A 26,736-nucleotide genomic window follows, 5' to 3' on the forward strand; every position below is an offset into this window, starting at 1 on the left:
TAATCTGAATTATCAATGGCACTTCCCACTTCAGAATTAGACATACTGATTTTGAGTTTGGTTTACCTTACAATATTTGGTCTTCTACTGCGTGCTGATGGTGAGTTGACGACGTGCAGGTACGCCGGGTCGATTGCGTCTTCCTTCCTTGGATTCCTATGAATCCTTCTGCTACTCCGTGGGCCAGCCCTTGCGCCTTCTTGGTTCTGCTCTCTGTCTGCTTACGGACTTCTTCCTCCTGCCGACCGCCCCTCAGTCTACTAGGATAGACAGCCGTTAGACTTCTTCTTTCTCCTTCGGACGGCCCCTCAGTCTACTAGGATAGACAGCCTCCGGACTTCTTCTTTCTTCCGACCGCCCCTCAGTCTACTAGGATAGACAGCCGCTTAGGAAACCACCAACGCCTGGTCAAGAGCTAAAACAACCCTGGATGGACGTCGAACTCAGGACCAACCCACAAAACTGACACCAGTTTTTCTTTTCCTGTCGTATCCCGGCCAACAGGTGAGACGCCGAGCGGTGAGCGGAATCACCTGATGGCTAACAACAGTACTAAAAACAAAGGGATATAAGATGGTAATTTATAGGCATTAGGTAAGTTGGTTGTTAAGAGTTGAAACTCATTATATTTCCTATATATGTGCGTATATTAACAGATGATGTACAAAGAATATACACGTACAATTGAAGTCGGTCACAAATGTGACGTACTGGAACTAGCCTTCCTCAAAACGGCTACTCCAAGTAAATGCAAGTGGACTCTAAAGCATTAGAGTACCACTGAAATGCTAAGCGATGTTAAAAACAGAGTATCGTGGAGTCTCACAGAGATTCCTCAAGCTTTAAGTTGCCAACTACGATAAAACCCAGAAGAACTAGGGCTTAAGTCGAGAATCAAAGTATGAATGGTGAATACCAAGTGTTAGCACCACCGTTCAACCTGATCTACTAAGAAATATTCTAAGTAGCGAGACCGCTTGGAGAATTGATCGCAATAACTCCCCCATTTCTAATACTTGTCATCATAAACACGACTTTGCATCCCGTTTCACTTAACTGGGTCGCCCATTAATTTTAAGTAATGTATCCTTCAAACTACCCCCTTTTCTTGCCATCTCCAGACGACAGGACGTGACTATTTCGATTTGTCCATATCGACTTCCTCGTGAGACCTCTTGACCTCACACAACTGTTTTTAACTGTCATTCTATATCACCCCCAACACATGGCTGCTCAGACAGCACGACCAATGGATTGAGTTACCAAAATAATCACTATGTATTACTTATGTGCTGCTACTTGATGAAGGTTCGTGTCCCTGGACATGACACTGGCAACAAATGTGGGAATAATGGACAAATGATATTAAAGTCTGAGGAAGGCAACAGTTGAAATGATGTGGTCCTTACAGTAGTTGGCCGGAACGACATGAATGAATAAAACAAGACGTTATCAGATAAAATGATCAAGCGAGTTGGCCGTACGATTGGGGTCACGTAGCTTTGAGCTGTCATTGGGAAGATGGTGGGTTCGAATCCATCGGAAGCCCTGAAGATGGTTTCCTACCTTCACACTAGGCAGATGTTGTAGCTGTACCTTAACCACTTGCCACTCCTGCAAACGTTGCCCCCCATCAACCATTTGGTAGTGCCTAATATTCTTAATTTTACAACCTTTCTTTCTATCACATTTATTTATAAGTGCAACTAGAACAACTTCATAATCACTTATACCACCTATCATTTCAGTTCTTCTGTAGTGCTCATATGGGTTTTATCAGCAGCATGTCTAGAATATCCTTCCTTCTAGTTCAGCTGCCCTCCCCAGTTTAACTTATTAACCATTTACTGGTCATGCTTTCTGTCAGTTGCCTTAGCTTCCCAGTTAACATTCAGCAAACTGAGATTACCTGCTACAATCACGTTCCTTTCTATGCCATTTCCCTTCCAGGTCTGCCCACTCCAGAAACATCAAGTTGGCAATTATCTTTAAGATGAGCCTTACGATAAATACTGCAGTTTCAGGGAAAAATTTCCAGGTCTATATCACTTCTTAGGCATGATTCAACTCCTATTACAATACCTGGTAAATATACTGTATATTTATTGAAAATGAAAATCCACAGCCGGTTTCCAGTCATATGACCGGGTCAGGAATGGAATGAAACCCCTTTCTAGCGGTGAGGATGGGAATTGTGCCGGCTGCAGAAGCCTGTCACACTCCTTGGGGCAATGATTAATGAATGATTAATTAAATGATATTGGAGTGTGTTGCTGGAATGAAAGATGACAGGGAATATCGGAGTACCCGGAGAAAAACCTGTCCCACCACCGCTTTGTCAAGCACAAATCTCACATGGAGTGACCGGGATTTGAACCACGGAACCCAGCGGTTAGAGGCCGCCGTGCTGCCGCCTAGCCACGGAGGCTTCACTGTATATCTATAAAAATCCTAAATTCTATTCCCTTCCCTGCAATACTTCCACCGAGCTCAATAGCTGCAGTCGCTTAAGTGCGGCCAGTATCCAGTATTCGGGAGATAGTAGGTTCGAACCCCACCGTCGGCAGCCCTGAAGATGGTTTTCCGTGGTTTTCCCATTTTGACACCAGGCAAATGCTGGGGCTGTACCTTAATTAAGGCCACGGCCGCTCCCTTCCCACTCCTAGCCCTTCCCTGTCCCATCGTCGCCATAAGACCTATCTGTGTCGGTGCGACGTAAAGCAAAATAGCAAAAAGCTGGGAATATGAGAATGACCTTTATCGATTTGGAGAAGGCTTACGATAGCATCCCTAGAACAAAAGTTTGGGAATGCCTAATAAACAGAGGGATGGACAAGGAATTGAGAAACATGATAATTGCAATGTACAAAGATAGCTACAGTAGTATGAAGACTACACTCGGGGCATCAGAATGGTTTAGAATTGAGAACAAATTAAAACAAGGAAGTGTGTTGTCACCCTTATTGTTCTTAATAGTGATAGATGACATCATGAAGGCAGCAATGAAAGATTACAGTAGAAAGAAAATGAAGGTGATGTTTGCAGATGATGTGGTGATTTGGGGTGAGGATGAAGTGGGGGTTCAAGAACAGTTAGACGCAATAAATAAAAATACTGAAAAATGGGGATTGAAGATAAATGTGGAAAAGAGTAAAACAGTGGTGATGAGTACAGGCGAGAAAGAAGGAAAAGGAATTAAAGTGGAAGATAAGAAATTGGAAGTAGTAAAACACTTCAAATACCTGGGAAGTGTACTGTCTGAAGATGGAAGAATAGATTTGGAAATTTACAGAAGAATACAACAAGGGAGTGTTTTCTATCAACAAGTGAGAGGACTAGTATGGAACAAGGATATACCAATGAAGGCTAAAGAAGTTATGTATAAAGCTTATTATGTTCCTATAATGACATATGCAGCAGAAACTTGGACAATGACTCAGAGGGATGAGAACAGAGTACAAGCAGCTGAAATGAAATTCCTGAGAAGTATGGTACAAAAAACGAGGAGAGAGAGAGAGAGAGTAAGAAACTAAGATATACGGATAGAACGGGGAGCACAGAAATTAAAGGACAAACTGGAGCAAAACAGATTGAAATGGTTTGGACATGTCAAACAGATGAATGAATAAGACTACCAAGACAAGCACTGGAAGGCCGGATGACAGGGAAGAGAGGACCAAGAATGCGGTGGATGGACTTGGTGAAGAGTAGCATTAGAAAACAAAACATGGATTCGAACATCGTGCCAGAAGAAGGATGGTGGAATGACAGAACAAAGTGGAGAGGAATCATATTGGCACCCACCCAGTGTCAGCTGGAAATGGGAAAATGATGACTTGGAGGCAAAGCTTTTTAACGCATTTGTCACTTGAAATTATTATTATTATTATTATTTTTATTATTATTATTATTATTATTATTATTATTATTATTATTATTATTATTATTAACAAATAAATTGCAACTGGGAAATATCCCAGTGGCAATGGTCACTTACAATAGTGTTATAATAAGATAAAGTTAAAAAATAATTAACAACAAAAGTACAACAAGCAATTCCGTGGAAAGAAAATATCACAAGAAATATTTCTAGTTTAACATTCCTAAGTATATCCAGTGCTTAATATTACAGCTTACAATACTATAGGTTGAGCTTACGTTTGACAAGGAATGTTGTACATAAGAACTTCCTTTAGTTATATCACTGCTAAATTCAAGTCCCTCCACTTAACAGTATTGCTACGAATTTTCTAGTTACGAGTTACCAGCAGCTGTCTCGTCCGTCAAGTACAAACGAAAAATCACATGTACATGTGCTGGTGGTGTGTGGGGGGAGAGATTTCAAAGACTACAGTAACCATAGTCATACTTCCTTCCTGCTCTGTAACACCAGAAACAACTCCCTTGAAAAATTAATGTTTGAACATTCTGCCCAAGCTGATAATTCTCATTTTAGAGATGATCAGCCTATTTAACTACCATTAGGCCACCTCTTTTGTGATAAGTATGTTAGAACCTATTAAACATCAAATCAAACCAAACCCCATGACGCAACAGCCCCGAAGGACTGTGGCCTAACAAGCAACCGCTGCTCAGTCTGAAGACCTGCAGATTATGAGGTGTCGTGTGGTCAATACGATGAACCCTCTCGGCCATTATTCTTGCATCCTAGATAGGGGTCGCCATCCCACCACCACATAGCTCCTGAATTGTAATCATGTACGCTGAGTGGACCTCGAACCAACCCTCAGATCCAGGTAAAAAACCCTGATTTGGCCAAGAATCGAACCCAGGGCCTCCGGTTAAGAGGTAAGCATGCTATTCCTAAACCACGGGGCTGGCATCCTACTAAGCATCACAAAGATTTAACTCCGACAATATATCTGCATCTGGACATATAGCTCGTCACCAAACGAACAAGAACAATAATCCCTGCCAGTTCTCACTACATAGGCAATCAGCCATGGCATAGAAGAGAAGTGCTCACACTGGGCATTCCGTCCCGCAGGCACCCAGGACTGTAAGTGGGCGGGCTGGCAGGCGATGAGGACAGCACATACTATTTAACCACAGTGATGTGGCGGCTACATCACAGGCCATGAAGGTTGGGCGATGTTCTCCCAGTCACTCTCAATCACTGCGGCGATACCCGAGTTTGAAATGGAAACAGAAAATAATGAAAGAAAGAGGGCAGAAATCCACATCATTGTTAATTTATGTTGTAAGAAATAAGTTATTTACGTTCATTGCAGTTTATGTATTTTGACCGGATACAAGAGAGAGTTAGGCCTACAACCTCAAATATTTTTATAATGTACGTAATGAATTGCAATTGTTACTATTAAGTTTTAAGAGGTGCTTTAGAAATATTCATAATATAATACTGAGTTAAGGTGGATAATTTGTGGCTTGTGGTTGCTTGGGTTTAAATTGTCTGATAAACTCACCAACAATCCAACCATGCTTACCGCGAATGACATCAGTTATTTATTTGACGGCATACTGTACATCTATCTGGTAGATGTATTTACATTGTTGTTGTATTTTAATTTTGGATAGTAAATATCTATGTCCTCACTCGTGATGAAACTCCCTCTCGCCATTTAGAGGCTAGCTATTATCACTGAACGCCTGTTAAATTTTAAATAATATTTTTAGAAATTTAACGAACAGGGAAAGTCACACAACACTACCACACTGTGAAAAATCAAGCTAAATTGTCATTATATTACATTTTGCTTAATGAATAACAGGAATTTTACTTTTTTTAATTGAAAATACTGCCACGTCCATCCAAGGAATTGTAAATCGTAGCTTGTACACTTAAACCTTTTAGCTTTGTAGATTGTAACAAAAAAATTATAACGTGTCAGTTTTCTTTGAATGATTAAATATAAGAAAATAAAACACACTGTTTATATCGAGCGCAGTATAAATCAAACCGGAATATCTTGAAAAGGCAAGGGTTTCTTTGTTGCGATTATAGCCCTTAGTTTTTAAATACCGCACCGCAATGAGCATTTTGTTGAATAGTGGAGGAGAGCTTCGTAATCACAAGTGAACGTCAATGCTCCCTCCCTTCCATTCAAATTGTGTTTGCTCTCTCGCTTCACTGTGACATATACTTGTTACGTAAGCTGCCTGCACTTACGTCACGCCAGCCCAGCCGCACTGGGTTAGCCTCAACGGGCCCCCAGCTGAGCACCTCTGGCATAGAAGATGATCATGTGAGAAACATAAACATAGAACATAATCAAAACTCACACCATTTCCACAAAATGCACAGCTCTCGGAACAGCTATTCACTACAGATGTAATCAAGCATAAAATTAATCCCATGAGAAACAAAAAAATTGAACGCTACCAGTTTCTTAGTATTTGGGTACTGGAAGCACATACTATACTCATTTTGAAAAAGAAAACTCTATATACTTCTCGATCAATATAAAATCATAATTTCTGACACATCATTCCTAAAAACATTTCAGACTGTCTCCCCATAGTCCTTTACATCATAATCTTTTAAATTTCTTTTTTCTATTTGCTTTACGTCGCACTGGCACAGATAGGTCTTATGGCGACTATGGGACAGGAAAGGCCTAGGAATGGGAAGGAAACGGCCATGGGCCTTAAATAAGGTACAGCCCCATGGAAAACCACCTTCAGGGCTGCCGACAGTGGGGTTCAAACCCACTGTCTCCCAGATGCAAGCTCACAGCTGCACGCCCCTAACGGCACAGCCAACTCGCCCGGTAAAGAAAAAATCTACAGAATGATTTAACACAACTGAAAAAATAGATTTGTCAAAGAATTTTTATAAATTGCAGAGACCTAAAAGTAAAATACTAAATTATTATATATACAGTATAATGTACATGCATTAACAGAACTCTTAATGTTTCAGGTCTCCTTAGTGTAAGTTCACAACCATCAGGGATAAGATTTGATTCTGTATTCACCATAGGAAGCAAGGATCCAGTAACATTCACATACAGAGCTACATGCTGCGACTCAAGACTGAACCTGTACATCACAGATACACAAAATAATACTGCAATCCATAGTTTGAATGCATATGATACTGGTAAGTAACAGAATACCAACATCAGAAGACAAGATAAGTCTCAATAAGAGAAGCAACATTATGTGAAAATCTTAAGTATGGTATATCAATCGTGCTAATATGTTAGAAATATTTAGGGACCTCTGGTCCATGAGTAATCCCCTCATGATCAGAAAATAGTAGTGTATGGCATAGTAAGCACCTACAGGAAAAGGGGCCAAGTTTTCATTTTAGGAAACAATTAATAGTGGAAACATTCAAAATAATTTGCAACCCCTTTTTGGTGAAATAACAGGAGCATCATTTACACCTTTTTTAAAAGTAAGATTCTGCCTGGCCTCATGCAGTCAATGATTCCTTGGAGGCAATCTACAACAGAGTTATTAGCAACAACATATGGCTTACACAATCCCTCCTCCCAAGCTTAACAACCTGTGATTATTATCTCTGGCCTCTGGAAAACATTAAAAAGATACAAGTTCAGAAGTCAAATCTGTACAATTTAAACCAACTCAAGAATAATATCTCCCAACTGATAGTTTTTTTCTTTTTATTGGCTTTACACTGCACTGACCCCATAGGTCTTATGATGACAATTGGATAGGAAAGGGCTAGGACTAGGAAGGAAGTGACTGCAGCCTTAATCAGTACACTTCAGCATTTGCCGAGTGTTAAAATGGAAAACCATAGAACGAAAATGGGGTGTCAGATCTGCAGTGTAATTTAAACAGTTATTTAGCATCTTTTTGGATTAAATGCTGTTCTCTATCATGATAATAATAAATTAGTGACGTGCTTGAAATCGGCAAATATTGACGGTTTCGACTGATATAAAAGTCGACAAGGAAAACCATGCCTACAAACTCAAATCAAATTGATTTCTTGTTGAAAGGAGGTCTGTTTAAACCTTTGAAATAATTCTCCACCACAGTGATATCTAAAAGTAATCTCTAAACTCAAAAACATTTACAAAGTATATGAATCAGTTTAGGTTCAAACATTCTAACTCTGCCTTAATGGGTTCATACACAGCTGAATGAAAGAACATTGTAAGCTGAACATGTTACATTTTTCCTTGGTGGAGACATTATTCAAAATGTGAAAGCTTGTCACTTGAGGAATGACTTTCAACAGATCAACTGATCAGTGATGGTGGACTGTTAATGAACTTTTCTTGTTTAAAGCAGTTTGAACTGGTCTATAAACTACTACTACTTCCTGATCCTTTTCCCAATTTTCTTGGGGTCGCACATGTGAGTCTGGCTCAGTTTTATGACCAGATGCCCTTCCTGCAGTCAACCGTATGTGGACAAATATAATCACTACTGTGTATTTCTGTGGTGGTTAGTAGTGTAGTATGTGAAGTAATGAAATGGCGTATGGCTTTTAGTGCCGCGAGTGCCCAAGAACAAGTTCGGCTCGCCAGATGCAGGTCTTTTGATTTGAAGCCCGTATGCGACCTGTGCGTCGTGATGAGGATGAAATGATGATGAAGATGACACATACACCCAGCCTCAGTGCCAGTGGAATTAACCAGTTATGGTTAAAATTCCCGACCCTGCCGGGAATCGAACCCGGGACCCCTGTGACCAAAGGCCAGCATGCTAACCATTTAGCTACGGAGCCAGACGGTATGTGAAGTGTATTGAGATGAACACTAACACCCAGTTCCTGAACTATGGAATTAACCACAGGCAATTAATATGATCCAACCAATTATCGAATCAACCAAGACCAGTACGATGACCAGGGGCAGCTCGTGCTGAATTATGTTGGTGTTTCTGCTCTGTGACGCCCAGTCCATTGCAGTAAGTGTAATAGACAAATTAAATTCGTATTGCATACGGGAAGTGCCAGCTGAGCTCATGTTCATCCGTTCTCCAACCCCACGGAAACGCCTTTCTCCATGTCCTATCAGCTTTGAAGTTCCTGATAACTTACAGAAAAAATACAGGTCAACATACAGCTCAATTTGTAAGACCTCGATTTCAAGGGATTCCGACGATATAAAGAACCGACTTGCACAAAAAATACAACAGTTAAAAAGTTACAAAAATAATGCTTTTCTTACGCTTATTGAAATTTTTTGGATCTAGTATCGACCCACTCATATTTATATTCCAAGACCAGCATACAACTTTGTGAGCCAGCTTTCTTAATGGAGCGGGAACATCATCTGATAATACTACCATTTCTGTTTTCATTTTCATGACTACCCAACTTCAAAGAGCTCACTACCATTACGGAGGAACATCTTCATGATACTTGTAGAATGTTCCTTCAGGTATTGATGTAATTAATTTTACAGCTTGTCTCATCTTGCCAGCTGTATTACGAAGAGTGAAAGACCACCTTTGTTGAAAGGAGGTCTGCTTAAACCCTTGAAATAATTCTCCGCCACAGTGATTTCTAAAAGTAAGGTGCCAACCTGGAGCAGTGACATTTCAATACAAATCGTCAAACCAAGTGTAAAGACCTTCCTATCCTTTCACATCCAGCACGAGGTCATCTCAAAGAGGGTGATAGTCCAAGAGAGGAGAGCATGTGATTTACAGCTGCCCTCGGGGAGTAAGTGTCAACGATTCCAAGAATTGGGACATCTCAGCGACAGGTTTCCTATAATATACACGTGGATAGGCCTGCCATGCTGCAAGGCATGCGGATCATACAGAATCTTAAGGGCTATAAATTTCATGTTGTTGGTCCATGTTGAACTGAGAATAACATATGAGTAACAACACAGTAAAGGTTTCCACCTATTCAATAGAAAATATATTCACAATATTTTAAAATTACATGGTACTAGTTTCGACCCAGCCACATCAAAGCAAAGATATAATCGTGGCTGAAAATCAGGAGTTTATAAGATCAAATGTAACACCTGTGGAAAAACATACATCGGGCAAACAGGTAGAAACTTCAATATCAGATACCACGAGCACACTAACACAATAAAATACAACAAGTTTTCAGCCATCGGCCAACACATGCAAGATTATAACCATACTTTCACCAATATCGAACAAGACATGGACATCCTCGTATTAGCAAACAAGGGCCCTTTACTCGACATAATGGAAAATTACTACATACACCTAGACCAATACTTTAACGCCAGTCACAATCTCAATGAAATCTCAGAGAAACCCAACATACTCTTCGATCTATTTATCACTTTCCTCAGAAACAATAATGCAGCCAACCAAAACTCAATCCTAAATTTAATCAAAGGTACTTTTCCAAGACAATTATCCTTTCTCCCGCACCCTTCAACCCCACCTTAAGCCCTCTTCCCCTCCTAAACCACCTCCACTCTTCCTAAGCCATATATAATTTTATATGTGTCATTTCACATTGCATTCTTCATTATAAGGACTTACTGTTTTCCATGATTATATAATTTTTACAACACTAAGCCCCCTTTTATACTTTGTTCCAAACCTCTTATGTATATTCCTTGTATATTTATTAGCTATTACTCACCTGTCCCATACTAACATCTCTTTTCATTTACCACATTCACTTGTTATTCCATAATAATCTTACTGTTAAAATTAACATGTTCTTAGGATTTCGTCAAGAGTGATCTTTGCTTTGATGTGGCTGATGATGACCCCTAGATGGGTCGAAACTAGTACCATGTAATTTTAAAATATTGTGAATAGATTTTGTATTGAATAGGTGGAAACCTTTACTGTGTTGTTACTCATATGAATATTAAGGGCATCTTGGCCACCTATCAGAGAAAGCAGCAGTTAAGTGTGCTCTCATGCTTTCACCCTAATGTTCTGTCGTTCATAAATCCAAGCAAGGTTGCCAGATCACCATTATCTGAATGGGTATCGATCTTTGGCATGATGAAGACATACAACATGAAGGATGGGATCGCTGTATATTACATATATATTTCATTCTGGTGATTCTGCAGCTCTGCAGATCGTATTATGAAGCCACACCTGACGACGGCCATTCATCCAAGGAGCAGGAATGATCTGAAAAACTGTTTCTTTTAAATAATTGTCTTATTTGTTCAGTATCTATAATTTAAAACCTGTTATTTTAAGAAAAAGGGTTTAATCATGCAAATAATAAAACCTTTAAGCTGTTCTTGAAAGTTTTAAATAATACTCAAATATTTAAAATATTCTGAAAACAGCTTTTCTATACAAAATTATTTGCTCTCATATGAGGGGTCTTGCTGAACATTAAGCGGTAGAATGTGCACAGAGATAGTAAATATTTTGTACAAGGGGGATGATATCAACAGTGAATTCTTTAAATATTCTAAAGCAAAGGTGCTCAGCTGAGTGGCCGTTGAGGCTAACCCAGTGTGGCCGGGCTGGCGTGACGTAAATGCGGCAGCTTATGTTTTTTAACAAGCATACGTCACAGTGAAGCGAGAGAGCAAACACTTCCCAGGGAAGGGAGGAATATTGACGTTCAATTGTGATTATGAAGCTCTCCTCCAATACTCAGCAAAATGCTGATTGGGGAACAGTATTTAAAATAAAGCACTATAATCGCAAAAGAAAAACTAAAAAAAAAAAACAAAAAAAAAACTGACCTTTTCAAGATATTCCAGATTGATTTATACTGCGCTCGATATAAACAGTCAGTTTTATTTTATATTTATTCATTCAAAGAAAACTGGCACATTTTTGTTACAATCTACAAAGGTACAGGGTTTAAGCTTACAAGCTACGGTTTACAATTCCTTGGATGGGCATGACAGTATTTCCATTTCAAAAAGGTAAAATTCCTGTTATTCATTAAGGGAAAAGTAATATAATTACAAATTACAAAATTCAACAGGTTTATTGCTTGATTTTGCAGTATTGTAGTGTTGTATGACTTTCCCTGTTCAATGAATATCTGAAAATAGTATTTAAAATTTAACAGGCATCCGATAATAGCTAGCATCTAAATGGCGAGAGGGAGTTTCCTCACGAGAGAGGACATATTTACTATCCAAGATTAATGTTCAACAACAATGTAAATGTATCTGCCAGATAGAGGTAGAGTATGCCTTCAAATAAATAACCTAATTGATGTTATTCCCAGTAAACATGACTGGATTGCTGGTGAGTTTACCAGATAATCTAAACCCTAACAACCACAAGCCATAGTTTACCCACCTTAATTTTGTATTTTATTAGAAATGTTTCTAAAGCACCTCTTAAAATGTAATAGTGAAAACTGTAATTCATTACATACATTATAAAAATATTTGAGGTTGTAGGCCTAACTCTTTATTGTATCCAGTCAAAATATATAAACTGCAATGAACATAACTTATTTCTTACAACGTCAATTGAAAATGCCTTTCTGCCCTCTTTTTTTCATTATTTACTACCTCCATTTCAAAATGGGTTATCGCCGCAGTGACTGAGAGTGACTGGGAGAACTTCCCTCAGCCTTCACGGCCTGTGACGTAGCCAAGTTACTGTGGTTGAATAGCATACGCTGCGCTCATCGCCTGCCTGCCCGCCCCCTTACAGTGCTGGACACCCGCGGGATGGAATGCCCAGCGTGAGCACTTCTGTTCTAAAGGATTTAGAATACTTTTGCTTGGCTTACCGTAATCTATAACAATTCTTGCAATTTCCTAAAGACAGAAATGTTAAATATCTTGAGATTATGTTTAATTTGCAAAATATTCTTAAAATGTTTAATGTAACCACCTTAGATCTGCCAAGATTAGAGTTTGAAACCACCATCTTCCGAATTAAAGCTAATAACTACACGACTTGAACTGTGCAGCTAACCTGCTTAGTACAGATCAATTTAATTTCTCAAAGTGAATTACAATACATATTAGATAATTTACTAAATTTACTAAACCCAGAATGATGCACTGAGAAGAGTATAAGCATGAAGAAAGAAGCCTGGAAATAGGAAAAGACTTAATTCACAGAGAGAAGTGGTAGCACTGGACAAGATAAAAGTAGGGAAATCCTTTAGGTTTAGATGAAGCCAGTATTGAGATGGTGAAGAATGTAGGAGAGGTACGGGTACGGAAACGGTGAGTTTATCATGTGTTAAAAGTTGTACAGAGGGAGAGGAAGACCCCTGAAGACTGGAAGAAGGGGATAATCATACCAATTTTCAAGAAGGGGAAAAACGGAAAGATTTTAAAAACTATAGGGCAGTCACACTGATATGTCACTGTGCAAAGGTGTTTGAGAAGATTCTGGAAAATCAAATCAGAAATAGGGTGGAAGAAAAGCTAAGAGAAGACCAGAATGGCTTCAGATCAGGAAGGTCCACAGCAGACTTTATATTCACAGTAAGAAAACTGCAAGAACATCATTATGAGTGGGGTAAAGATCTACTGATGGCCTTCTTGGACTTTGAGAAAGCATATGATTGTGTGTGCAGAAACACATATGGGAAGCTTTGCACAAAAAAGGTGTCAAGAAGCAGGAAACAGAAAGAGTGCGGGAGATGTACCGTGAGAGTGTCGGTTGTGTGAAAGTAGGAGGAGAGTGAACAGACTGGCTTGAGCACAAAAAGTGGATTAAGACAAGGAAATGCTCTGTCACCTTTGCTCTTCATTGTAGTAATAAATGTGTTAATGACAAAAGTGGCAAGGAAAACTGGTTAAGGAATAATGAAAGTGATGATGTCCGCAGGCTTGTTAGTGAAAGAAGAGGATATTCAGGAACAGTCAAACGCATGGGAAGATGAGGTAGAAAAATATGGAATGAAATTTAATGTCAAAAAGAACGAGATGGTGATCACAATTGGAAAGAAGGAGACACCTATGAGAGGGATAATGCTTGGAGGGGAACAGCTTAGAGTTTCAGTTACGTGGAAAGTATCATACAGGAAAGTGAAAGAAATGATGAGGAAATAAGAGCGTGGAAGACAAACAGGAGCATTCCTGAAAAGTGTCAGAAGCCTGGTTTGGAAGGATGTCCCTCAGAGAAGCAAAAGAGTGATATAAAGGACATACTATGTACCTATTCTTACTTATGCAGCAGAAACTTGGGCGATGAAGCAGAGAGCTGTAGCCAGAATACAAGCAAGCAAAATGAAATTTCTGAGAAGCACATTAGAAGTGACAAGAATGGATAAGATGAGAAATGAGAAGCTTAGAGATAAAGTAAAAAAGCCCTTCAGAACAGGATAAAGGCACTTAGACTTAAATGGTATGGACACATGAAGAGAATGACAGAGGAAAGGATACCCAGGAGGATGCACGAAATGGAGATAACAGGAAAACGACCAAGAGGAAGACAGGTGGATAAAAGGAATGGAGGAGTGTGTGTGTGTGTGTGTGTGTGTGTGCAGAGAAGAGGTGAGGGCTGGTCAAGAGTGAAGAGAGAGAAGCAGTGGGAAGACAAGGAGATGGAGAGGCTTGTGTTCCAAGCAGACCCGGCCAACATCTCGAAATTGCATGTGATAATGTGAAATGAAGGCAAGCACAATTCCAGCATCACTTTGCATGGCAAGGATGAATACATTAAATGTAAGTGCATTAGAATTTATTAGATGATGATGATGATGATGATGCTTGTTATTTAAAGGGGCCTAAAGAATTTATTAAACTGTCACTCTAGTGATCCCTGGCTAGGCGATGGATTTTAATTGCTACCACTAACTTTTCATGATTGCAAGTGAAGCCTCACTGGTTGATGCAATTCCTGCAAGACCTGGACATCAAATATAGGATGATCTTCCTCCTTCCTGATCTTTTCACAATTACTTGGGGTCAACACGTATGGATTCAGCTCCTTTTTACAGCTGGTGCCTTCCCTGGTGCCCACCCTACGTGGTAGGACGTACTCCCTATTGTGTGTTTGGTGGTGGTTTGTAGCATGATGTAATGTGTTGACCAGTATGACGGTCCTATTCACCAGTAGAGTTTGGATTTTGCAATACTATGTTTTCCCTGCCCTTCTGTACGGTTTTGAAGGCTGGATGCCCAGTCCATTGCTGGAAAGGTGGATTGAAGCTTTCGAAATGTACAGAAGAATGCTTTGAATATTCTGGGTAGAAGAGATGACTAATGAGAAAAGTCCTCAACTTGTTAAATAAGAAAAAAAGGCTCTAACAGTCAAGAAACAAAAGCTCACGTACGTCGGGCACATTATGAGAGGTGAACGATATAAACTTCTCCAACTCATCATCGAGCTGTTCGCAAGTTATTGTATTCAATTGGATTGCCAATCTTCGTAGGGAGACGGCGTCCTAAGATGAAAAAATAATGTGTTGTTCGTAAATGTGTATTAACATGAACACAAGCACCCAGTCTTCAGGCTAGAGGAATAATTAAACAGATAAAGTTTAAATCCCTGACCTGGCCAGAAATCAAACTTGGGGTCCTCTGAACCAAAGGCCAGTACACTAACCATTCAGCCAGGGTGCCAGATATCAGATGTAGGATGACAGTTATGTTAACAGATCTATAAAAGGCATATGACAGGGTACAAAGAGAAAAGAGGTTGAAATTAAAGCTAGGCTATTACGGTATAATCAAAGATGTGTTTTCATCAACAATCTGACTGTAGTGGAAATAATTTCTTGATTCTAAGTCTTTATAGGGAAGGCACAACTGAAATCTTGCCTTCACATTATTCAATGTACATGTGGATCATTTACAGAAAAATTTAAAATGGCACGGTGAGATTCAATTGGGCAGAAATGAAGCAGAAAGACTTATGATGGCTTAATGTTAATGACAACTTTTGGAAATTCGTGATCTAGCATCTTGGAACTTGAGAAGGAATTCACATTAGATTTCCAAGGCATGTGACACTGGTTGGAAATAAAAAACTGGAAGAGGAGGATTACTTCAGGTACTGTATTTAAGATGTACATTCTCTCAGGATGGTGGTACAGTAAGACAATTAAGAAGTAGTAAAGCTAAGGCAGCACATTCCAGTTATACACAAAGGTATTTAGTAAGAAAGTGTTACACTATTCAGGAGTGGAAGCTGGAAAGAATCCAGTTATTAAATACAAATTCCAAGCTTTATCAATTATTCTCAAATGTCTACAGTGCATTACATGCAATTTTATGGGATGCTATAAATCTGGGTAGTGAAAAAAGGTGTAATTCATAATAAGTTCCCTGCAAATTGTAAAATAATAAGGATTTTAAAGTACCTTCAAAAATAAACTTTTTAGTATTCAAAATATATTTGTTCCATCAATAAAAATGGCATAAAAAGCAAAACTGTATCCCTTATAGAAATACCTTAAAAAGATTTTAATGTATACTTTTCTCTTATATTACAGCATCCAGTTTGAGCGATGGCGAAATAGCAGCAATTGCACTAGGAGTCATCATTGTTATAATCATCATAGTGATCATTGTGGTTCTGATCGTTCGGAAACGTCAACGTACACACACCTTCCAAACACATCAAACCGCTCATTGAATTATAATTTCTCGTAATGAAATGTACAATGCTATTTATTAAATATTTCTAATAATTTCTAATCACAGAATAAGTCAGCCTAATGCAGAACACTTGCAATCAACAGCTGCATAACAAATTACAGTTTCCATTATAATGAAATTTAAAACGTGCATGCAAATCATCCGAGAAGAATAAAGTTGATGCAAAATTAAAAAACCTGATTTTTATAAAAATTTCACTAAAACAACATAGTGAATTATTGAGAGTACTTAAGAATAAATAAAAAAGATACACTGTACTTCACCATGAACACAGTTCGAAGAACTGCACAAAATTACGAGTCCTAAAGAGGATAAAAGAACCACGTAAACATAAAATTTAAAGCTAGTTTTCTGTTAAAACAATAGAATATACTAGAAATACGCTGCTTAAGATAATCTAGCAATATTAAAAATTGTAAACTGAAAAAAAATTGTAAATAAAACGTACTGTTCTATAGGCCTAGTTTATTTTCCTATGAGTCATTCAAGCTCTGCCTCCGAGCAGTACTAACTGCTCACAAGAAATTAAAATTTCAATTTAAAAAAAAGTTTGAAATCTACTATATAAACATTCTAGATCAACAAGGAATGAAATTTTATAATTTTAATTACTCTCTATCATTTCATAAATATCTGAGGTGAGCCCTCTTTTGTATTCAAAATCATGCCATTGTTCCCATCATTCCATACAAGTCATTATTCTCATTACATTGTCTGTTATCTCCAGCTTATGGATGAGATATCCCGAGTCCACCCTTTGAATACAGTGAAGAAAATGGAAATTGCAACACCCAGAAGGAGCAGTGCTAAATTGATGCAAGTGAACATGCAGGACGAGTGTTCGTTTGTGCTTCGATGATTACACTTTCAGGTCCCTCTGACCGCAAGTTTGGACAACAATCAATACAGGATGTGCCCACCACGAGCTGCAACACATTGATGAATTCGTCGAGGCATGAAGTCAATAAGGCCCTGGATCGCTTCCTGAGGAATTGTGGCCCATGCTTGCTGCACTGCATGGGTCAGTTGTTCCAGAGTTGTGGGTGGCTGAGGACGGTTGGCCAGTTGTCGACCCATCATATCCCACACATGCTCAATAGGACTGAGGTCCGGGGATCTGGTGGGCCATTCTAAGGTTGTGATATCGTGGAGAGCTACTCTGGAGATGTGTGCAGTGCGAACCCCGGCAATGTCCTGCTGAAACATCCCATTAGCAATGTTCGCCATCATAGGGACAACCGCTGGATTGAGTACCCCCATCAACGTACTGTCGAGCAGTCATAGTGCCCTCAACAAGCACTAAGTGTGATTTCACATTAAAGCCAAGAGCTCCCCAGACCATAATGCTTGGTGTCGGCCCTGTATACCTCTCGATAATAAGATCTGGGCGGGCCCTCTCCCCGGTACGTCGGCGCACACAATTCCGGCGATCACTGCGGGCAAGACAGAAGCGCGATTCATCATTAAAGACGACCCTATGCCATTCGTCTTCCCACGTCAATCTTTCTCGACACCAGGCCAGCCTTAGACGTCGCTGTTGTGGGGTCAATGGAACACCTTCTGCAGGGACACGGGCTCGTAAGCCAGCTGCATGCAGGCGATTACCAACTGTTTGCTCTTTAACGTGGGGTGCCACAGCTGCTCAAATATGCGCTGCTGTTGCATGGGGGTTCCATCCGGGCCATCCGAATGATGCGGCGATCCTCTCTCATAGCTGTCTGTCGCGCTGCGCCTGTGCCAGGTCTATGTGTGTGGGAACCTTCATTTGACCACTGCTGCCATACACGTACCGTAGATGCCTGTCGGCCAACATGTGCAGCGACAGTCCTTAGCGATAATCCAGCCTCACACAGCCCAATTATCCGAGCCCTCTCAAACGGCGACAGTTGCTGATAGCGTGCTCTTCTCTGCCGCCCGGGCATGTTTGACGGGGAACACTTCACTGTACAGACTGCAAGTCAACTATGCTACACGAGAGTCCGTATACTGGAGTTGATTCCTCCGCCACCAATCACGTGGGGAGACCTGTAGCAACAATCCAATGGATCTGAAACTTTGATCGTTTAAATACCTACATGGCAACGTTCCATATCTTGAAAATCAACACAAACGACCAATGCCTTCATGGTGTTGCAATTTCCATTTTCTTAAGTGTATATTATAAACTAGCTGATGTACCCGTGCTTCGCTACGGGATTCTCAGAAAGACTGTCTTTGTGGTTTTCTAACTGAAGTCAACATAGGTCGTTACAATAAACATCAGTAGGAATGTAGCGATTAAAAGCAATGTTATCATCAGGGCCCGGATTTCAATGACATGTCATCTTTTAATTGGTGCGTCATAGAAGTTGCTAAGTTATATACAAATCCTGTTCATGGCCCCCAGATTACAGAAATGCGTATTTATTAAGTCATTTTATCGTCATTTTTTGAAGTATTTGATTTTTAGATTTTTTTTTTTTTTTTTTTTTTTTGCTTTTTGCATCATTATTTTGTCATTTTTAATTTTCTTATTGGTTATTTTTAAATAAGAATCCCCGTTTTACGCCATCAACCAACCAGTTGCTATATCTTGACGTACTTGAAGGTTTACGTGAAGGTTCATCTTCAAAAGTTTCTGCACTCAGTTGTGAGCTGAGTACGTAGCTTTGTACATCCCTCACCTTTGTGTCTTAACAGGAGGTGAGAGCTAAGCTGTTCTTGGGTGACCTTCAAACGAGGGCTAAGCCTTTATCAGTTCACCAGGGAAGTGTGTTCACAGTGTGACGTCAACAGTGAGCTATATCCTGCCAGTGTACTCTATTTCCTTGTTCCTTCAAGTCAGTTTTAGTTGTACAGCTTGCAGATGTCAGTTGTGTGTAACCATTTCGAGTGCATCATTTGAGACAAATTGTCTCTGAATTCAGGGAAGATACCTTTTCTACAGATGGTGAAATATTATTCTGTAAAGTGTGTCAAGTGAAAGTGGCAGCAGCAAAAAGATACACTGTTCAACAGCACGTCAGTCGCGACAAACATCTGTGCGGTATTCAGAATATCAGCAGAAAGAAAAGTACTCAACAGTCAATCATGCAAAATGCATCATCAAGCAGAGGTACAAACTCAGCCTTTTTTAATGAACTGTGTGAAGTTTTAGTCACAGCAAATATTCCTCTTCATAAACTAACTATTCCTAAATTAAGGCAGTTCCTAGCACGGTATACAGGTCATTCCATTCCGGACGAATCTACACTAAGGAAAAATTACATACAGCTCTGCTATGAAAAAACACGGAACTCCTGATGCTGAAGGTCGTTACGTAGCTAATGTAATTGTAGGAACCATGGAAATAGATAATCCCGGAGAAATATTTTTGCTAACTTCTGAAGTCCTGGAATCTGTCAATCATTCTACAATATGTCGAATGTTTGACAGGGCCATGGTTCTGCTGTGGCCTGACGGTGTGAGGTACGATGACGTTTTACTTTTCGTGACCGATGTCACGCCTTACATAGTTAAAGCTGGTAAAGCTATCAAAGCTTTTCATTCAAGAATGGTGCATGTAACTTGTCTAGCTCATGCTTTCCACAGAGTGGCAGAAGACGTGAGTGAGAATTTTCCTGACATTGATAGACTTGTGTCGCAGGTAAAAAAGGTATTTATCAAGGCCCCATCGCGTAGGAAACTCTTTAAGTCTCTACCTCCCGATATCCCACTACCTCCGCAGCCTGTAGTCACACGTTGGGGTACATGGATCAATGCGTGCGAGTACTACAGCGACAACTTTTTAGCAGTGAAGCGAATGATAAACTCTCTAGAAGCCCAAGATGCCAGGGCTATTGAAATTGCAGAAAAGAGATGTTTTCAGCTGACGATGTGCAGGGTAAGTTGGCATACAATAAGGCAAATTTTAGCTCCCTGCCGTAAGCTATTACACGACTTCAGGAGAGAGATGCGACAATCGAACAGGCGACAGGTTTGGTGAGAGCAACGCAGGAAGCTTTGGAAAATGTGCGTGGTGAAGTTTGCGAGTCGGTATTTTGGAAACTAAAATTTGTTCTTGATAAAAACACAGGATACAAGGTTTTGTGCTCAGTCGTCCGGGTACTCACCGGGGAAGATTTCAGTGTAGTGGATATTGAAGAAGAGCTGTCACCAAGTGATTTAGCGCACTTCAAGTACGCACCCCTCGCATCTGTGGACGTCGAAAGGAGCTTTTCGATGTACAAGAACGTTTTGGCCGATAATCGACGTTCTTTTACCTTCGAGAATCTACGGATGGTCACAGTTATCTACTGCAATACGGTCTGAGGTAAATATTATAACCTACATAATATGGCATTATATATAGCTTTACAGTTAAATCTGCAACCAACGGAGATTACGATTATCTTTATAGGAACGTTGATTTCCTTTTCAGATCATTTCTCTTTACGGAATACCTGGTGTCAGAAGATCTTCGTAACGGTACATTTTGTTTCTAAGGAAAACCGAGATTCCAAAACAAAGAACTGACATCTTGCTATGTAAAAATTAGAGAAAACATAAATTATCGATTTTGTTCATATCTAGAAATGTATATAATTTAGTTTCAAACAATAAATACCTGGGATTTTTAGGTCATTTTTTGTTTAAGGACATTATTTGATAATGCTGCAAATATTAAAGGCCATTTTTTAGCATTTTTAGGTCAACAAAATCCGGGCCCTGGTTATCATAAAATACACGATCGGATGAAAAACCGCATTTTCTCACCTTTAACGATCAGTACTACGGTGCCTATATAACAGTCCAAAGTCCCAGTGGTGGAATGACCAGGCCGCAGACAGCCATGAACACTCCTCTGCAATAGTTTATGTAAGTGAGCACACTGCTTATTCCAAATCAGTGCCACAGAGTAGGGAGTGAATAGCTCGAATGCTATGATGAACCAGTGTGTTACGTACCAGCAGTATCAGAAAAATTTATGAACCACAGGAATGGCCTGCTAAAGAAGAAAGTTCTCTAACTCCCCAGCTACTTCCCGCCAATATTCAGGCAGGCTGTTATACTCGGTACGACCGGGCGAGTTGGCAGTGCGGTTAGGGGCACGCAGCTGTGAGCTTGCATCCGGTAAATAGTGGATGCGAACCCCACTGTTGACAGTCCTGAAGATGGGTTTCTGTGGTTTCCCATTTCCACACCAGGCAAATGCAGGGGCTAAACCTTAATCAAGGCCACGGCCGCTTCCTTCGCAATCCCAGGCCATTCCTATCCCATCGTCGCCATAAGACCTATCTGTGTCTGTGCGACATAAAGCAAATTTTAAAAATAAACCGGCACACAACAGTAATCCCATCTATCGGAAATGCGTGGTAACAGAATACACAAAGCATATCACAACAAACAATGGTCAATGTCATGTTATTGTTGATCAATGTTATGAGCTTTCTATATTGTAGGCCTTCACATTTAGTTTTCTTTCAACTGTAGTTCCTTATTCCCCAACTTTACATACCGATTTTCATTAAATTCTCTTTAGTCGTTTTCTAGTGATGCGTGTACATATATAGACAGACAGACAGAAATTATGGAAAATTAAATAGTGCATTTCCTTGTTACTGTGGACACGACCAATATAGAAATACCATCCTTTTTAAATTCTGAGCAATGTACAGACAAAACTCTTATTTTATATATATAGATTGGCATGACTTACATGAAAGTAAGTAAGTTTGTTTTCTATACCATTCCACCCATCAAAACCAAATTTTACATGGCTGAGTTTTAGAACCCTGCAAGTAATTTGTTTCACATTTTAAAAATCCACTTCCCTCGTCAAATTTCGGTCCTTTGATATTTTGGTGAATTTAGGCTCGTGTCAAAGTTGTAGTAATATTGAAATCCCTGTCATGTGATGAACAAAACTTAAGGGTCCCTGTATGACTAAGAAAGCCATGTTTTAAGGCCCAAGAATGCATAATTTCTGAGAAAAACATCTTTAAACATCCAAGCAGCTTCCCACTTCTTTCCCACTTGAGAACTCTCCACTCCTCCTCAACAAGCCGAACATGGATCATTATGCAGCCTTATCCAAGTCTTAATTGTTTCAAACTGCCCATGAATGACAAGAACTATTGATGTGTGGTCCCAGAGACCCCACCGAGCCTGTTGCTATTATGAGAATCCATAACAACGTCCATCAAAGTAGATTGGCTCCAAGAGTATTCCACTTATATATTTACTTGTGTCCAAAACATATTTAATATATAGAATTAAAACAACAAAATATTATTCAACTATTTACAGAAATTAACAAACAAAAATTGACCAAATTTACTGTACATCTAGATGGTGTTTTTCCAAAACTGAGCCATACCTAGCGCATTGTCATCAGCAAGCATTAAATCTTGCTCTGAGCGTGAAAAAGGGCAGAGAGGACACTGGTACAAACGGTTCACTCTTTGTCGCACTTGCTGTCCTCTGATGTGAAGCCCTATAACTTAAGTGAGGACTTAACCCTACCGACACCAGTTCTTAATCGGTTAAGGGATCTCCAAACACTCCAGTCGTCATTATAGCCAGCCGAAAAATGTTCACGTGGCTCCATCCAGTCTCACTGCTTAGATTTCCACAAGGAAAGTCTTGCCTTATCTGGTGGTCCTTTCAAGGGCTTTGATGTCTGGAGGAATCTTTTCCTGGATTTCAGCCAAGGCTGAGATTGTTGATTACCAAACAGTGGGTGAGCCTCAACGTTCTCAACCTTCAGTCGTTCTTGATCAACAGCGACTTCTCGGCGAATACCTGGAGGTGCAACGCCAGCAAGACAGTATAGTTTCTCAACAGGGGTAGGTTTTAGGCATCATGTGATTAACCTACAAGCTTCATTCAGGGCAGGGTCTACAGTCTTGGCATGGGATGATCTATACCACACAGGGGATGCGTATTCTGAAGCAGAGTAACACAGAGCCAATGCAGTAGTTCTAATAATAATAATAATAATAATAATAATAATAATGTTATTTGCTTTACGTCCCACTAACTACTTTCTAAGGTCTTCGGAGACGCCGAGGTGCCGGAATTTAGTCCCGCAGGAGTTCTTTTACGTGCCAGTAAATCTACCGACACGGGGCTGTCATATTTGAGCACCTTCAAATACCACCGGACTGAGCCAGGATCGAACCTGCCAAGTTGGGGTTAGAAGGCCAGCGCCTTAACCGTCTGAGCCACTCAGCCCGGCTGCAGTAGTTCTAAGAACTTGTTGCTTTGCACCCCAGTTTGTACCTCTCAGCTTCCTCAGGATATTGTTTCTGGGACTGACTCTGTGTCTGATGTTGGAAAAGTGTTTTCTGAAAGTGAGGGAGCAGTCCAGCATTACCCCTAGGTACTTTGGGATGAAAGAGTGTTCCAAGAGGGTTCCATTCCAGGAGACATGTAATTTCCTTGATGCCTCCCTGTTCCTGAGGTGGAAAGCACAAAGCTGAGATTTTGACGGATTCGGCTTTAGGTGGTTAGCCTTGTAATATGTGCCTAATTCCTTCAGAGTGCTGTCAAGAGCGAGTTCTCTTCAAAAGTTGCACTCTGGCAAGCTAGTGCAAGGTCGTCTGCCGAGATGAAACTAACTGTTTTGTTAGGGAGTGGCCGGTCATTGGTATTAAATAGCAATGGAGCCAGTACACTTCCTTGGGGCAGTCCATTTTTCTGTAGTCTCCATCTGCTTCTTTGTCCTTGAAAGTCAACACAAAACCTATGGTTCTGCAACAAGGTCGACATCAATCTGGTAAGTTTTGAATCTTTCATGAGTGTAAAGATCTTCTGAAGCAGTATACAGTGGTGCACTGTATCATATGCAGCACTGAGGTCAATGAAAGCTACCCCTGTGATCTGTCGATTTTCAAAACCATCCTCAAGGTACTGCGTGAAATTGAGAACTTGTGCAACAGCATTCTTGCCTGGTCTAAAGCCTGCCTGTTGTGGAATGAGGTTTTTGTTGATAGTCTTGAGTATCATCCTTTCAAAAATCTTATGTAAGTGGCACAGGAGAGATATTGGTCTGTAGTTCCTGGGGTCTCTGCCCTCCTTTCCAGGCTTTAGAAAAGCAATTACACGTGCTTTGCTCCACAATTTTGGAATCATGGACATCTGTAGGCAATAGGGAACATTAATTTTCAAAAATATTTTTTTTGAAAAGTACCCCAATGAAATAGTACGTAAACATATTACATTGTGGTAAGTTGCCTTGTTTTCTACCAATAAAAAAATATTTAAAAGTGTCTTTCCGCAAGGCGAGTGAAACGGCCTCTGACGTAAGCGGCGCACTGTGACGTCACGATCCAGTACCACATGCAGCTCTGCCAGCCTTTTGTGCATCAGCCGATTGTTTATTATTCGTGATTGCGAATAATTTCAAAATGACAGAAGAAAGGTTCAAAACAGAACAGTCAGACAATCTACCATGTGTAGATCTCATCATTCTTCAAAAATAGTGACTTTTGTGGCCGCAAAACTTCGCGGATGAAAAGCAAGTTTGTAAGTGGCATCTTTTATATACATGCAATGTACTGTAACTCATAGTATTAAGATAACAACGAACCTGGATAGAAATTACATCACTTTCAACATTTCCTTCTAGACTGATTCCCATATTAAAGAATAACATTCCATTTTCGGGCTTTCAGCATTAGTAAAATAAGAAATCGGATTTCAGCACTAACATAAACATATAGGTAGCATTATAGTACTAGTCAGCCTCTGTGGTGTAGTGGTTAATGTGATTAGCTGCCGCCCCTGGAGGCCCGGTTTTGATTCCCGGCTCTGCCATGAAAGTTGAAAACAAATAGTACGAGGGATGGAACGGGGTCTACTCAGCCTCGGGAGGTCAACTGAGTAGAGGGGTTTTTAATCCCACCTCAGCCATCCACGAAGTGGTTTTTCATATTTTCCCACTTCTCCTTCAGGCACCTAAGGCCACGGCCGTTTCCTTCCCTCTTCCTTGTCTATCCCTTCCGATCTTCCCATCCTCCAACAAGGCCCCCTGTTGAGCATAGCAGGTGAGGCCGCCTGGGCGAGGTAATGGCCCTTCTCACCAGTTGTATCACCATACCCAATGTCTCACGCTCCAGAACACTGCCCTTGAAGCGGTAGAGATGAAATCCCTCACTGAGTCCGAGGGAAAAACCAAACTCGAAGGATAAACTGATTAAGAAAGAAAGAAAAAAGGAAAGAAAGAAAGAACATAGTACTATAGGTCTATAACCTATCATTCCCGAAAAAATATATATTTATGGTTGGGGCAACTGGCCTTTACGTCGCTCCGTCACAGATAGGTCTTATGGCGACGATGGGAGAGCAAAGGCCTAGGAATGGGAAGGAAGCGGCCGTGGCCTTAATGGCCTTAATTAAGGTACAGCCCCAGCATTTGCCTGGTGTGAAAATGGGAAACCACGGAAAAACATCTTCAGGGCTGCCGATAGTACGGTTCGAACCCACTATCTCCCAGATGCGATCTCACAGCTGCGCGCTCCTAACCGCACGGCCAGCTCGTCTGGTATTTTTACCCTTCGGTTTATTGACTTGGCTTGTATAACCTAAAACTTAGGCTAAGTTGGAGAATATTTTAAACACCAACATCACTATTTTCACCTGTGTGCAATTATGTTATTTATTTCATTAATATTATGATAATTATTATAACTGAGCATTGTTAACTTATAAGACCCCAGCAGACAAGCAATGGTTTTGTGTAGAGATATACATTTGTTAAATTCATGTTGTTTTATTTCATGATGTACACGCCTATTTTTTTTTCCTTATATTATAGAGTATTTAGCGATAGCCTAAATTTCTTTACAAATGTAAGCTCTTCAATAAAGATATAAATAACTGTCGCATGCCAAGATAAATTCGTATAATTAGAGTGGTCAATATGGTTCATAACCCCTTTTGATTTATTACCTTGACATGGATCACCCAAAACATAGATTGGGTTTGGAGAATAGTTTAATAATCAGCATTAATTAATGCACTGTTTATTACTTTCATATTCCAAGATGTAATTGAAGCATTTAATTAAAGCATCATACATTAAAATTTTAAGTTTTACCACTAGAACAGCTGACATGGAAAAGTGATTGAAAATTCAAACTAATTCAACTTAAGTTAAAATGATCTTCAAAAAAATAAACTGTAGGCTTTTCTGATATATCACCAGCATTTCTCCGGCTCGCCAAAATCCATTTCTCCCAATTTTTAGCGTCTTGGAACATTTATAAACAATTTGTTTGGTATGGTATGCGATGTGCTATTG

The 26,736-nt window shown here is 40.0% G+C and overlaps 2 protein-coding genes across 2 annotated transcripts in view; one reads left to right on the forward strand and one right to left on the reverse strand.

Annotated features, from left to right (window-relative positions):
• LOC136857133 (uncharacterized) overlaps nt 1-16,896 on the forward strand; it is a 106,823-nt gene extending 89,927 nt beyond the window's left edge. Inside the window, exons 10-11 of the mRNA XM_067135541.2 lie at nt 6,905-7,084; nt 16,307-16,896. Coding sequence (XP_066991642.2) covers nt 6,905-7,084; nt 16,307-16,449 — 323 coding nt within the window. The 3' untranslated portion in view covers nt 16,450-16,896. The remainder of the gene's footprint in view (nt 1-6,904; nt 7,085-16,306) is intronic.
• PAPLA1 (Phosphatidic Acid Phospholipase A1) overlaps nt 1-26,736 on the reverse strand; it is a 298,948-nt gene that overhangs the window by 251,975 nt on the left and 20,237 nt on the right. The gene's annotated exons all lie outside the window — the stretch shown is intronic.

The sequence above is a fragment of the Anabrus simplex genome, chromosome 1 (genome assembly GCF_040414725.1).
Source record: "Anabrus simplex isolate iqAnaSimp1 chromosome 1, ASM4041472v1, whole genome shotgun sequence".
Classification (NCBI taxonomy): domain Eukaryota; kingdom Metazoa; phylum Arthropoda; class Insecta; order Orthoptera; family Tettigoniidae; genus Anabrus; species Anabrus simplex.